This window comes from Cyanistes caeruleus, chromosome 1, assembly GCF_971803275.1.
Source record: "Cyanistes caeruleus chromosome 1, bCyaCae1.hap1.1, whole genome shotgun sequence".
NCBI lineage: Eukaryota > Metazoa > Chordata > Aves > Passeriformes > Paridae > Cyanistes > Cyanistes caeruleus.
Genome location: NC_141701.1, coordinates 129,040,073 through 129,056,238, shown reverse-complemented (window position 1 = coordinate 129,056,238; position 16,166 = coordinate 129,040,073). Strand labels below are relative to the sequence as shown.

The 16,166-nt window shown below is 38.1% G+C and overlaps 1 protein-coding gene across 2 annotated transcripts in view; it reads right to left on the bottom strand.

Moving 5' to 3' along the window:
• CALCR (calcitonin receptor) overlaps positions 1–16,166 on the bottom strand; it is a 157,288-nt gene that overhangs the window by 46,045 nt on the left and 95,077 nt on the right. For both annotated transcript variants that reach the window (XM_086857367.1, XM_086857375.1), the window contains exons 3-5: positions 13,675–13,828; positions 10,188–10,298; positions 2,458–2,570 (exon numbers count right to left, since the gene is read on the bottom strand). In XM_086857367.1, the coding sequence (XP_086713493.1) occupies positions 2,458–2,570; positions 10,188–10,298; positions 13,675–13,828 (378 nt within the window). The remainder of the gene's footprint in view (positions 1–2,457; positions 2,571–10,187; positions 10,299–13,674; positions 13,829–16,166) is intronic.

The window sequence follows — 16,166 nt, the reverse complement described above, 5'->3', positions numbered from 1 at the left end:
CCATTCCTCTTAGTAAAGGTGTACATCTTATATAATTTAGTCTTGAGACATTTTACAACTTTCAAATAAGCTTCTGCATTCATTCACCTAGGTGGTGGTGGCCTGATCTAGATTTAAACCAGAGTCACATTTACACTGATCTGACCATGTAGAAGAGGCATGATCTGAGTGCAAACACCATTCACCAAGCTATGGAAAACTATGCATATTTACTGAAAATACCCCAGGTCTCCTAGATCTCCTTCACAAAGACTAACCAGTGCATTGTTAGTGAGCACAAATGCTTGATAACCTGTTCTGAGAGCACCAGGAATCCCAGAGGGGACAGACCTGACTGTGGAGAAGATGAGATAACTTTCTGGAGAAACAGAGCAGTGGGAGATGTGTACCTGTGACATTTGTTCCGCTTCATACAATCATACTACATGATTACTGTGTTTTTTCATGAAATTAAATAGATATATTCCTAAAACCTGAATTTAATTTACAGATGACCTTTTCAAAAATATTTTTTTTCTACCCATCTTTTATACAACCTATAGCCTGAAATAGATAGAAGTAGAAAAGATCTCCAGATAGCTACATGCAAATTTCTGTACACCCTGGAGGATTCTTGGTTATTCAGTCTATCTAACTTTCTGTTCTCAAGTGCAAAAGTAACTGTATATTTGGGAATCAGCAACTGCTTTTTTGATTGCATCCTGAAAATTTACTATGCTAAGTTCTTAAAAAAGGCTTTCAAATATAAAAATGGTGACAGAACAAAATGGACTGAAATTTCAGCTAACAAAGCATATGATCTATCATTACATTTTCAAGAACTAGCTAAATCTCTTTTTTTTTTTTTTCAATGATCTGTCTCAAAAGTATAGCGTATTGGTATTCTCAGTTAACTTCAAACAAATAATGAGCACTTTTACTAATTTCTGCATTCCTTGAACTGACTTCTGCCATGTCCTTCTGACACATAGGGTTTATATAACATTCTCACTCATTACATTTTTTGTTTGTTCAGATTTTTTATCCTGGATTAAGAAAACCTAAATGCTCTTTCTCATTCCTCTAGAATTCTTCACGTGAGAAAAGAGAAGTCTCTAAGAGTAATGCCTGTGACTCAGTTAATTATATTACTTGTAGGTAATAATCTACAAATAAAGCACATTTCTGTTTACTGAGGACTAGGTTTAAAGGTCATAATCTAACCTGGATTTCTGTAAAAAGATATTCTTCCTTCATTTTCCGTAACTTTTCATTTCAGAAAAACCATGCTGTGCACATAATTTTCCTTTGTATTCTATCTGTTCTCTGCATGAATGATGTTCAAAATTCTTCTGGAAGGCATGGATAATGGGTAACAGAACTACATTTTTTGCCTCCTTACATATGCCAACATCTGGAAAAATTATATATTTATGGTGCCTCTGCATAATGTCTCTGTAAACTCATATTGTTACTATTACTCTTGCCTTGTCACATAGGTGAGCCTCATTTTACCATGGTACTTTGTCATGCTGAAAAATCCCTTAGAATTCACCTCCTGCCTGGTCCAACAGACTTTTCCAAGGCCCTTTGAGCTGAGTTACTACTAAATATACCTGCATACTGCTTTTTGGCTGCACAAGAAGAGGTCCTCCAACACAAACCACAAATCAAATCTCTTCTTGAATATTTTCCTTCCACTATTCCAAACAGTCACAAATTATTCTGTCACAAATGTGTAATCAGATTTTCCTGGAGCTCCACTTGCATTTGAGAAATATATTTATTGTTATGAGCTTCCCTAACTTAATTTTTTTTAAGCTTTTCTCAGATTTCTCTCTCCTTATTTCTTTTATATTTAGTTTTTCTCTTTCAGTTTAGCACCTTGATTTTGGAAATATTGATGCAATTTCTTAATTCATTATTGTAAATAGCCTCAATTTCTTCAGTAAAAGTCAAAGTTAAATGTGTTCATGATCGTAAGATTTTCTGGATTAATGGTACCTTCATAAATATTTATTTTCAAAGAGTATGAGTACAGGTTAATACTCTTTGCTTAAGAAAAATAATTTGGCCTTACATTAATATTACTAGCCCTGTGGAGAAGACATCATCATCTTGAAATATTACTGTTACAAAAAGCAAAATTGAGACTCTAAAAGATTATTTTATAACTGTTGGTCAATCAGGGAAAATCATAGGAATTAAGAATGCATTTGAAACAGACTGCAAAACTTGTCACATGAATTGCCACTAAATTATCCACCCCATAACAAACCAATATTGAGGTCTGAGCACTCATTAAATAATTTGGGTAAGCTAAAATCACAAGAACAATGTTATTTAAGTTTTGTGCAACAAATAAAGCTGAAAGATAAGGCTTTCTTTTTGTGAAAGAAATACATCTTTCACATGTATTATTGCTAGCCCAGCCCAAAGCTTTGCCAAAAAACCACTGCCTCTTTAACTTCAGCATACCTTCAATTTTTCAGAGGTGAAAGAGTTGCACAGGGTGTAGTTGGACCAAGTTCGGTTGCTCTCAGGATGGCGAAACCAATTTCCAGTTTCATCACAATATTTTGAGGCCCTCTCTGATGATAAATTGCAATAATAGTTATTTTAACATCAGCATATTATAAATTTAAAAACCCATCTGAAATAATTTCTTTGGGAATAAAAGGTCCGTGTAATAAAATCCAAAGGATTTTCAATCTATGTAATTTATAATCACTAGCTGTTTTGTTGTTTTGGTTTTTTCTGGGACTTATCTGGTGGTAAACTTGTTTAGCTGTCTCCTCTTTCACTGTACCCGCTAGGGTATGTATCTCAGCCTTCATTCAGCTGCAATATTTAGCTGATAATAATCCATTTAAAGAGGCTGTTGACAGCAGCTTATGGACAAGAAAATAACCACAGGTGCTGATGCCAGACCTGAAGGAAGTGTGCAGGGTTTCAAGAATCAGGGTTAAACGAGTTAAAAATGCTGCATAGCTAAAGTGCAGTCAGTAGGGTATAACCCAGAGCCTGTGTGCTGGAGATGCCAACAGCCCCAGCCCAGTGCTCTCTCTGTGCACAGGAGTGGAAAAACCTTGCCCAGCCTTCCCACTGGTGGAATCCTGAGCACTGCTCGCTCTCCCCAGGGTCTGCACAGCATGCAGGCACAGAGAAGCAGCCTCACAAATGTTTTGGTGCTGGTCCAGTTTAATTTGAGATGGCTGCAGAGCTCTTTGTTTAAATAATCTGATGTGTCTGGCCTCTACACAGGTGTCTCTGATGTTGGTTCCTTTGCCACAGGTGGCTCTGGAGTCCTTCCCAAAAAGCCCTGCCATGTGGATTGTGCTCCAGGCTCATGCTCCTCTGCACATCCTTTTGCTGTGGTGGGGGGACAGTGGGGTTTCAGCAGCTCACAGCCCTGCAGGATGCCTGGAGCTGCAGGTGTGTGCTGTGTCTGTGTCCCCCCTGCCAGGCTCACACTCCTGCTGGGGACACCCTGGATGCTGAGATACAGGAGGTCACTCCTTATCACCTGTCAAGTTTTGGACCAGTTCCTTTGGCCTTCCCTCAACCATTAGCCACATGGGAGTCACTGGAATGTTTGCCCAAGTAACAAAGACAAGATAAGATCATAAACTTACAAAATAATAAACAATTATTTTATGTTTTCTTAGATAGTGACACAGAGACTTATGAAAAACATGTTTTTTAAGCCTAATTTTAAAATAGTCTGAAAAGTCTATCTTGAAATAGAAAATTTCCTTTGCCTTTTCTAGCTCTATAATCTGATTGGTTTTGTACTTAGATTATCAGCATTTCCAGTACATACACTTTTGCAGAGCCCATAGCCATTTGAACATAAACGATTTCATTTTTTGTGGTTAACATTCCCACTCACTTTTCTTCATCTGATAATCAATGATAACCTGTTAATCAAATCTATTAATTTGTAAGATTCATTCATTCTTAAAGTCTCAAGAAAGGAACTGATCATATGGGTGAGATGGATAAGGATAGTAGACTGAGTTATGTTACTCTGACTAGAAATACACTCTGTATATACACTATGTATATAATAGTGTCCCTGTAGAAAAAAAAAATAAATATAATCCTCCAGAATGCAACATATTTTTTAAATTATTGTGGATTTGAAATCATTGTTTTGGGGGACTTGTTAAAAATCAATACGTGCATCAACAATACCAAGAGGAACAGTACATGTTATTTGAGCCTTCCATAGCTGCAGTTTGGAGATAATCTCAGACTGCCCATGTAGCAATGTTCCCTTTTACTCATTGCCAGATGCTATCAAAAGCTGGAAAAAGTTTTCAGTCACAGATGAAAGATTAATGGAACACAGTGTGCAAGTGTTACACTGATGATCCCATGCACCCTGCGAAGTGCACGGCTTTTGTTAATCTGCTGCAGAGTACGTATGGCAATGTCATCCATCATCCCTGCTCTTCAGTGCCTCTGCCAGGCACTCTGCCAGAGTATAACATGGCCTCTGTAAGGCAGAGACAAACCTTTCACCTCATGCTTTTCCTTAAAGCCAGACAAACACTGATCCTACTGAAAACTGATCCTACTCTGAAAGTGCCAAAGTCCTGTGGATTTCTTGCTGTGATGTGAGAATACACAACTGCGGAATAAGCACTCTTTGCTCTCTATTCCAGTGGCTCAAACAGGTCAAACATCTCTTCTAAACAGATTCTTTTATGCAGAAACAAAGCTGCAATCCAAACACTGTTCCACTGCTAGTTATTCTAGAGTGGCCCTGTAGCAGGTGGGGGATATTGAATCTGGGCATGTGTTGCTTCTTTGTGCTAACCAGAAGAATATGGTAAAGGCTGAAAAAATACTCATATGAAAGGATGGGTAAGGCAACACTAGCAAGGCAAAATGGAAGTTTGGGCTTGGAGATTATTAGAGTACCATGTAAACACTAATTTTTAAAGTTCTGTCTGTACCCTATTAGCTTGGATGGGGAACCACTTGGGCATTGCATTATTCAAAGTGGAAGAGCGACATCACACTGGACTGATCTCATCTCTCTGTAGGAACCTTAAAGTTACAAAATTCACAGGCAGTTGTGCAGAGCTTCTGCAGTTAACAGAGAAATACAGACACTTCAAGAGCTGTCTGGGAAAAATGGATGACAGCAATCTCATCCACAAGGGGAGTTTCATGGGAGCAGTGAAGTGACTTGAAAGATTAACCAGTAGCAATTATTTGCATGTGTATTGTTTGTGCCACTAAGAGCACTTCTATGAATCATATGCTCGTTAAAAAACCCTCAGTCATCTATATGTAGCAAATATCTTAATATCTGTGGAACAACATGATAGCTCCATCAATCAGGCTTTTCACAATTAGACCAGAGCTACAGCTAGCACATGTTAAAGGAGCCAACATCAGTTTTTTGTTTATTGCTGAGTTATAAGATGGAAGAAGAAAGAAGTTATCCCCTGTTGCAGTCATGCTCAGACCATACCAGACACTGGATTCTTTGCCATTGTTTGGATAGACCTGTGCAGTGCAGTGCAGTAGTTTTGCAGAAGAAGGAATAGTTGATGTTTCACATCATGATTTACTTACATCTTTGGTAAAATATTCTGGAAGAAACTTCTTCAAAAACGAAAAAAATAATATAATGCAATGGTGACCCTAGAAAACTTCAACTCCAGTGTCTTATTAAATGAAAGATTATCACTACCTTCAGAGTGTCTTAGTCAGCAGGACTAGAATCTTTTTATAAGAGTCATATTGAGCAGTATGGGGATAGGAATCGATTTTTAAAACACAGCTGTCAAACTTGGTAAGAAACAGGACAGAAATACACAGAAGGGTAAGGAGAAAAGAAGCATCTGGACAAAGAACTCAGACTTGTCTTTTTTATAATTGTCTAAATAATATCACTTCAAGAGAATAGGACCATCAGGAATCTAGAGCTGTCTATCTTAGTTAAATTCAGCCAAAATTTGGATTTTGTGGTGGCAAGAGAAGGGCTCTCTCAGTGTCAGAGCAGGAAGGCAAGGCTGTATTTGAATGTTCTTCAATTGTAAGAGGCAACAACACATTAATCACCATCTGATTAATCATCATCTAATTGCTTATGGATGCATATGGATTTGCTTTCAAATTGCTCTTCTGGAAACTCTGCTCCTGGAGCTACATGAAGAGTTATGAATAATAGTTTACAAAAGGGAACTAAAGACAGAAACCCAGCAAAGCAGAGAACTGAGGCGGTTGTGCTAAATGCATCTTTGGTTCACAAAGTGGGGTGGATACTCTTCTTAAGCACTGCTTTCTGCCAAAAGGTAAAGAGAGTGAAACTGAGATGAAAAAAGGGGTGTCTGCCACAAAAAAAAATCGTCCTCATTTGGCTCCCTTGCTATATGACTGCACCAAAATAATCCTGACTAAATGGGCTGTACAGGAACAGTGAGGTGAGCAGTATAAGACTCCCCTGCCACAAACCCAACAGCCCACAGGTGGCACAGGGCCAGGCTCAGCTCCTCCTGTTGCCCTCAGCAAACCTGACTTGCTAGAAGACCATTATAGTCACAATGTATTTTCTTCCATCAGTAAGAATATTGCCAGCATGAATTACATACTGCATTCCTTGAAAATGGAACTCCAAACAATTTCAGTGTGACTTGGAACCATTTCAGTGGGATTATACCAAATATTAACATGTCTAAAATATAAATGTAAAATGCAATTCAAGAGAATTGCATGTTGCCTGAATAGGAGTATATAAAATAGACCTGCTCAGAGCTTCACAGCCAGAAGTGGATGAGACAATGAATTTCCTGCTGTCACTGGCATTAAAGCAGTAGGTCTTGTTATGTCTTCCAGACAAATTGATTTGTTTTTATGCATTATCACATTGCGCATGATGTGCACTGCGAGAAAGAGATTGCTTCTTTCAGAACACAGATTCCTGTCTAGTAAGAACTGATCTAAGTTCAGTGAAATAAGTGGGACTACACTTGGTAGCTAACTGTGAAGTTGTCAGACAGAAAATGAAGAGAGCATTGAGCATGTTCTCCTTCACTTTGTTTCTGTGTTCTTTTCTTCAGAATATGATTTCATCTTGTTTACTTTTTAACAATTTCTATCAATTTCTTGTTGGCATCAGTGCTGAATGTTGTTTGGGATCAGATACAGAGGGCTGGTATTTGGCACCTACAGATACAGATGGGAGGAGGATCCAAAATGCTGACAATAATGTTTCACTTTTCAATAACAAATGATGTAAGTATCAAAGCAAAAAATAAAAAGGAAAGACATTATTTTATTACAGGTCTCAAAGATATACAGGGCCTTTTAATGGAGGGACATGGCCATCGATTAGCTGATATACAGTGGTTGTGCAGAACTTGGTGTAACCTAAAACAACACAGCATGAAATACTTGTTTCAGAAATCCATGGGGTTACTTGCATTCCTAAAATACATGCTGAGGTACTTGGATATCAGAGACTCGATGGGGAGGAAATCTGACAGTCACTACAGTTTTCTTCATGGAAATTTGATATTTTTCAGGATGAAGTTTCTGTTTCTCAGCAGAAAACTGGCTGAATAAAGTACCAAAGGAAATAATGACTTGTGACACAAAACCTGACAGACTTCTCAGGACAGTTCAGCCTGTGCTTTTGGCCACCTGTTAGTGGCAGCCACTTTCATTAGCAGTTGACAGACTTGACAGACAAGACTCCCTCATTGTTTCCTGTCTCCCTCCTACTTTATTAAGTCTCTGTGTGACAACCAGCCACCTGTAAAGCAAAGGCTGAGTACCCTCCAGTTTGAGGCCACATCTGTAACACCTGCTGGTGGTACCCAACAGCAGCTCTAGGAAAGCAGGAGATGCTAAGCTGCTGCCAGAACTGGGAAACAGGGTTGACTGACAAGTATGCAGACAAAGAGGCTGACAGGTGCTGATGAGGAGAAGAGAAATGTGCTAGTGGAAAATACTGGGTCCAGAAGACCAGAGGTATTCTATTCTATGTGCTCCTAAAGAGGACAGCAGAGAGAACAGTAGGAAATTGATTACTGGAGGATGCTTTTCTTCCTATGGATGTGTACAGAGAAGAGGAATACTAAAAAGTTTCCAAATTTCAACTTTTAAGTCTTGCCAGAAAGAGTAACTGCAGTATGCACACACTGTGGGCCAGACTTCATGACAAGCATTTGTACATTCAGGAGTGATTTGCAATCAGTGTTCAAGCCACAGGCCTTGGTGTTAATATGCATCAGTAAGTAGAGTGAGATGCTTCTCCATGGATGGCTTCAAGTGTTACTTTGAAGAGTGTTGCTGTAGCAGAGCAATTAGTTCAGAACAAGTCACAGGAGACAGAAAAGAGGAAAAGCTGAGAACAGGTGGCTGGGGAGCAAGTAGGAGAGTGGCTCTGAAATCACCCCCCTCTATGAAGGATGAGGACCTTTAGTTATGAGGAAACTTCTGTGATCACAAGGCTGCCCAACACCCACCTTTGCAGGTACAAGCTGATCATTGCATGGAATATACTAAGACTGTTAGTGCTACGTATTTTTTTTTCTTGAAAACCATGGAAGCAGGGAAAGGAAGGACTTGTAATAAATTTTCCTACTCATAAAGAGGGCTGTTGCTGTGTGGGAATGATATCATGAGTAAAATGGGGTCTGAAGCAGAAGGTACAGATGACATCCTAGAGGCACTTCTAATGTGCATGCAGGAAAACTTGTGCAACCTCAGGATCCAGAGCCTCAGGCTCTCTCCTGAATGTCTGGGAACTGAACCAAGTTCCTCTAAAATGCTTTTTGGAAATTTGGTGCAAATAGTCTAATGGTTGAAGCGCTGGTTCACAGAGAGGGAGAGCTGAGTGAAAGCCAATCCTGCAGCTGAGGGTCTCAGCTTCTCAGTCTGTTGTCCCCAGGTGCTCCAATGATGAGCCATGAGCATGATCCTGCTCCAAGACTCCTCCAAGTCTCGGGAGTGTAAATTGTTGTAAAGATTTATTGGGTTGGTCTCCGGGTGTTTCCACAGGAAGTGGATAATGACCTTGGCACATGAGCTCACTTTGCATGCACAGGATTCCTGAGCAGACAGATGTCCTTCAATCCATCCTGTCCAATGCCTACTTCCACTAAAAAGAGGGGAGTTCCTTCACCAAAGATTGAATGGAGGTCAGACTGGGTCTGACATTGGAAATTTGCAATTTGCTGTGTGAATTTTGTAATTATGGATGGCTTGATTTATGAAGAACAGAAATAACAATCAATCTGTCTGCTACTGTAAATGGGATTCAGCAAAATGTATACAGGGTTTGATCCAGCCTGGAAACCCCTCAGTTTCTAAATAAGCAATAAGCTCAAGAAAAGAAACAATTTTAGCTATTGGTGTTGGATAATTAACTCACAGCTATGCAATAGGCTGTTTCCTTCATTTCCAGGCGGGCACATGCATTTTGAGTTAAGCTTGTTGAAAACTTTCAAATTTATTCACCCTCCCTCCCAAATGTTTAATTTCATGGCTCTTAACTGCAACTGGGGCATGGTGACTATGTGGAATTTAGCACACTGTGGCATCAAGCACCACCTATAAGCAACATGTCCTGAGCATGGAACACACAATTGTGCCTCTCTTCCAACTGTACTCTTGGCAATGTTAAACCTGTGTCTAATATTTCCTTATATCTATTTAGAAATACTTCCACTGATTTTTCATTTTCCCTTTTAAACATTCTTCAATTACTTCTCTCAGTCTGCTTTTAGTATTTGTATGAATAATTCAGCTAAGAACTGAAATTCAAACTTAACATTATTTCTGCCTATCTTCTTTCATAAACTTATATTTTACAATAAAAAACTGAATAAAGAACATACTGATACATGTTTCAAGCACATAAGCATCTTCTCTTCATTATAAAAACTTAGAATGAGGTGCTAAGAATATTTTGATATTGTAATTCAAAAGCTGACATTTTCATAAACTAGGTTCCATAAATCCATGGGTTATATTTACATAAATATAAATACATACAAGATATTTTTTAAATGAAAATATGTAAATTATGGAACCCAAAACCTTGATGTGTTTTAATTTCAACCAAACTTTCAGAGATTTCAGAGCACTGCAAAAATGTCACTGGATTGAGCACATCCACTCAATGGCTCAAATGTTTTGAAGACATCCTTTGAGAGATAAAATGATAAAAAGAAATACTGTACCAGTTGGGTCAAAATCTGGAAAATAATCTGGACAATTCTGAGCAGTGAGCCTTCCAGCAGGTGTGTCATCCCAGCACAACCAGCCATCCCACGTTCGGTTGCAGAACAGACCTGGACATTTAAGAGGATTGCAAGAGTTAATGCCATAAAAAAACCCCTCCTGAACACCTCGAATGTCCAGGAGTACTGTTGCCTGCAGTCAATCAATTTTATTTTTTTTTTGTAGTATACCCCTTCATTATTTTTACACTTAGAGTGGCATTCAGGTGCTACAAAATACTTGTTTTTACTGACCTGAAGTTAGTGGTGTTCATTTTACTGGAAAGTTATGTTTCAAAGCATGTTGAACTGAACTTTGAATGCAGGGTCCAATCCTACAAATTTCTCTTTTTGTACCTTTTTCTGTCAGCTCTAAGCAGGTACACTAGAAGTACCCAAAGACCTGTGAGGCATCTGCTTTTCATTTCACCTTTTGCTGCTCAGCAGGCCTGAAAATCAGTCAGTTCAAATGTCAAGGTTGGAAGTATTTGTGGAGACATGCCAGCAAAAAGCAGCATTTGCAGAGACAGGTTCCTGTCAGCCTTGTTCATCACCAGAGGTTGGGGATGTAGCTACAAATGCAATGAAGCAGGTGCAAGACTGGTCTGTAGCCAGCAGATTCTGCCTGCTGATGCTGTCTAGGTAGGCAAACTGTGATCCTGTCCTCTGGGAAGGTGGAGCTGTTGGGGCTGTGGGATGTTCAAACAGCAGCGGCGCTGGGAGGCAGAGCACAGCTCATTGCTGACCCCCTTACAGAGGTTGTACATGCCATGGTCCTCAGAAATTGTGCTCTAGGACTGCTTGCTGTAATGTGTAACATGACTCCTTGTGGATTTATACAAGAAACACTTTAAACCTCCCCCCCCCCCCCACTTCCTTGATATTTTCCATTGAAAACCAGTTTGTTTTGGGGAAAAAAGTATTTATCACCAAGACCATCAGGTTAAAGTAAAATAGAATAAAAAGATACATTTTAGCTTTTTTTTAATCTAGGGATGAAAAATGGAGGTTGTTTTTGAGAGAATCATAATAAAACGGACCTAATAACAACTGGAAGTTATTAACATATGGGTATTTAGTTGCTTCTAGAACTTTTGAAACTATCCACAGATAAACATTCCTACTGAAGCAAGGAAGCTGTACAAAGACATCTAAATTGTTCCAATTTGCACCAATAACTGTTTGTAAGTCAAGTAGCTGTTAATCAAAAAGAAAAAGCATAAAAATTCCAAAATTCATTTTTTTCCAGATTAGATCTTGTTCAGAAAATAAATTTTTATGTACACTTTTTCTTCATTAGCTAAGATTTTATGCACATATATTTTTCAGTTATCAAGTGATAACTTAAATGTGCTAATGTTACTTGTTCACTTAATTAACCAGTCATCATATCAGCAGGTTTTTATCTTTCCTTCAGGGCATTGTCGTGTTCTTTGAAATATATCTGAAAAACTTTTAGGAATATTTTTGTAGTATCAAAGAAAAAGAAGAGTAGAAAATGATTGCAATTTGAGCTTGTTTTTGAAAAGTAATGCCAGATGGAGTTGAAGGCACTGTCTAGTTTTAAAACTTTAAATCCGTTGCCTGGCCTGATAAAGAAAAATAATCACAGAGGTCAATTTATGCATCTTGGGCTTGTCTTCCAAGGTAATTATAAGGATGTACATATATACACACACATATATCTATATCTATATCTATATCTATATCTATATCTATATCTATATCTATATCTATATCTATATCTATATCTATATCTATATCTATATCTATATCTATATCATCTATATCTATATCTATATCTATATCTATATCTATATCTATCTATTTATCTATGTCTACATGTACACACACATATATACACACACACACACACACACTGTGCTGCTCTGGAGGGCTGGCCATGTGTTTCCATGTGCCTGAGCTCCTCACTTTATTATGTCTTCAGTTCAGAACACAACTTCAGTCGTGCTGGCACCATTCTGTAGTCAGCCATTATCTTCATTCTGAGTTATAAATGAATTAAGTGCATGTTGCTATGAACTAACAGCCCCCGTTGGCATCACTCAAATCTGGCTGTCAGCTGAAGGAATGCAGGCACTTCCCTGCTGTCCTTCTGCAATAGCACCATCCTTGAGAACACTGCTAGGAATTCATGTCTGGATACATACAAATTCCCAGCTCATGCTGGAAAATCTGCCCTTTGCAACTTATCACACCAGCAAAGTGCAAAAAAAGGTGAATCCAGTGGCTACTGACAATGGATGCAAAAATTAGGTGTTTATAGAGCTGGAGACTAAAAGAGTAATCTAAGAAGAAACAGTAAGCATTTCTCCTGCAAGTTGAGCAAATAAAAGGCTTATTATGCCTGAAACATTATTGCTTCTATCCAATAACCCTGTTTAATCACTTGTGGGTATTCCCCATTATTCACCTGAATTAAAACCTATTTTAAGCAGTAGGAATCTTTATATTCATTTCCAAATATTTCTACATCAAGACCTCATTGTCTTAACATCTAACTCTTCTTTGAGTCTTACAGAGCCAAATAAAATTTTTAAGATAAAGCTGTAAGATTTTTAAGATTAAGCTGTAGAAATGTCTTCATTCTTGTATTACAAAAAATTCCACATTATCTCCAACACTGCTATTGTGTTGGGTGTTTTTGTTAATTGTTTAAAATGTATTTTCCCTTTAAACTGTGTCCTCAATATCTGCTGTTTACTTGCATAAGTCACACACTACCTGTGATATTTTTTTCTCTAGCTCCTCATATCTTCATTCATATCTTGTAAGAAAAAGTGACCAGAGCTCTGAGTCCCAAACAGAAATGCTGCTTTATATTATGCAATTGCAGCACCACTATCATTTGTGATTTCCCTTTTTATTAGTCTTCATATATGCCTCATATTCAATAAAGATATTTACAAACCTCCTTTTTAAAGATATTTATAAACCTCCTATTATAAACTTCAGTGTTTTATAAACCTCTTTTTCCTATTGTTGCTGAATATAGAATACATGGAACTTGTGCTGGTACAGAGCACAAAACCCAGCAGTCAATACACAAATGGCAAAAAATTGAAAGAGTGAGTGGAGCAAACAGAACAACATCTATATTTAAGATTCACAATCAGGTGTGACCTTGCTGAGAGGTTCAGGAAAATGCTACTCCCCAAGCAAGAGCAAGAGAGATTCAAGTAGCAAAGCATTGAGCCAGAAATGCAGGTGACAGAAGATGGAGGAGCTGTTAATTCCCTGGGCTCCTTCCAGGATTTTCCCTTTCTTTGCATTTAGGAGAATGCTAAGTAAGTGAGTTTGATTATTGCTTGTGGAAAGGAAACTGCACCCTGAGGAAGACTATGGGTTAGTATAGAGCAGAAAATATTTCTTTATAGTTACATAACCACACATGGCAAAATACAGATTTTTGAAAAACCTCTTTTACCTTTTTTCTTGTATGGAGGAGCTCTGTTCATCCTCTCATAACATTTGAATTGTGAATCTATTATCTTCTGCCGTATGACTGAATTTTCTGTTACTACAGGCTCTAATGTAGGATCAGTATAATTTACAGTAGAAGAAAGACTTGGAACAATTCTCTGTATGGAAAGGAAAAGCTGTTAGTACAACTGAATAAACAAAAAGTATTAAATTGAAAAAAAATAAAAATGTGAGGACCAGAAACTTCTATTATGCATTCTTGAAAGGCCTTTTATTTGCACATATGTTTATCATTATGATGGGCCTTGTACTACTTATGAAGTAAACGCTGTATTTTATTAGTTTACTTCATGAACACATAAGATTTTAACCAAGCCATTTTTCATGGTGAAGAGAGGATCATTAAGTACTTGATAAAATCTTTGCAAGAGAATTTTCTATCTTCCCAAAGTTACACCCATGTATTTCTACTCACTTGTGCTGATTTATCTCTAGACAGTGCAGAAAAAAATACTTCTGTGCCACAGCCTTTGCTTTGAACTGATTATTTCATGTTTTAAGTCACCCGCTTTGAGCTTCTGAAACTGTTAAGGTCATAGAAACACGGGGTAGAGTTTACACCTGATAGCTGACCTTAGCTCCTAGTTAAGTACTTAAGTTTGTTAAGTACTTAAGCTTAAGCACTTAAATTTGATAGTCTAAATAGAAAGTTCCTTTTTGATCTAGTGGCATCTTCTGAATTATTCCATTCTGAGCTGCCTGCTGGTTAAAGGAAACCATTGACTCTGGAAGGCAAAGATCTCAGCTGGAGAGGTCAGTTATGTTCTTTTTCCTGCCATCCATCCATCCATCCATCCATCCATCCATCCATCCTTTCTTCCCTCCCCGCCTTGTACAGCTGAGGTCTGTGAGTGAAAATGAAAGTGTGGAGCTTCAGTTTGTTCTGTTCTGCCTCAATCCCGTATCATCTCTCTTTGCTTGAAGGTGATAGTAAAATATCAGTTCCTGCTGCCCCACTCAAAAGCAACACTAATGTAGCACTTTCCTAGCTTGACCCTCTGTTTTCCCCTATACTAAATGGTACTAAAGCTATCACAAACACATTCATTTCACAAAAATCTAGGACTCTCATAAACACACAAACTTGACCTTTTTAGCACCAAATGCTAATACAGAGATCTTTAGGTGTGCATTTGTAGTTGTTAGAACTGAAAACATGACAAGTTTGAAATTTCAAATATTGGCTTCTTACATTTTGCTGTCCCTTTTTTATTTCAAATCACTGGCAATTGTATTCCATCAACACGTTACTTTTTCCCCCTCATTTTCACACTGAAACACTTGGAATAATATATTCCAAACAAATGTGGCAAAACCATAATATGTTTGTCTTCATTGAAAAAAAGTGCCATTACTTCTATCCAGATACTTCTGTGTCAAACCATGTCTGTTTAATCTTTTTATAGTCTTAAATCAATTATGTTTTTCTAATCTCATCTCATCTCATCTCATCTCATCTCATCTCATCTCATCTCATCTCATCTCTTTTGACAGAGACATTTTCAACTGTATACACCTGCTAGCTGGAGGACATGGAGACAGTCAATCTTCTTGTACTTATGTACGCACTTGAAATAAAATAGGAGGAATAAGAATGAAAATATTTTCTGGCAGAGATAATTTTGTACAAATTGTAGGTGTATGTAGAAATCACCCCCCCTCCTCCCCCCAAGATATACTTGGACAATGAAGCCATTTGGAACATTTCATCTGGCTATCCAAGTGAAAAATTAAGTTTCTAGAAAGCCAGAACAGGAAATACAGAAGCAAAGCATAACATCAGAGATCCCTTAGTTTTAAAAAGACTAAGGGGAGCAGCTGGAGTCCCCAAGTATCATTTAAAAACCAGCCAAGCAAAATTCTAAATCCACACAGGAAGCACAGGAAAGTGCAGATGAGGTTCTTCAGACAACCTCAGCTTTGTCTTCACGCCCATGTCCATGGCACAGGCTCGGGTGCTTTTCTGAAGTGATTAGTAGATACTGCATGCTAATTTTTCCCATTCTTATTTTGAATAATATCTCCAAGCTGTTTGTATTCAAGACAGAAGTAACAGTCTTGTCACAGGAAGCTAGGAGGACTTCTGTGGCAATGTCTTTCTTCTTGGTAATTTCTCTGTGATTCTGGGCCAGTTTGGGAACACATCCATGTGTGGAATGATGGTTTTGAAGGGTGAAATACAATTCAGACACTAAAGGCACCTTACTCACAGTTTCATTACTTGTAGTGTGTGATTCCTGAAGAAGGCAGCCCTTATTTGGTATAGTTTAATGAGAACATTGTGATACCTGGAGGTAGAGAGTACCTGTGGTGGTGGGTAGATTAAATGTCTTGGACTGTGTGCAAAATTGTGTAAGAGTGTTCAGCCACGTAACCAGGAGGCCCAGTCTACTGCCCCTGCACAAGGCAATCATGGAGCAGCTGAAATTTCTACTG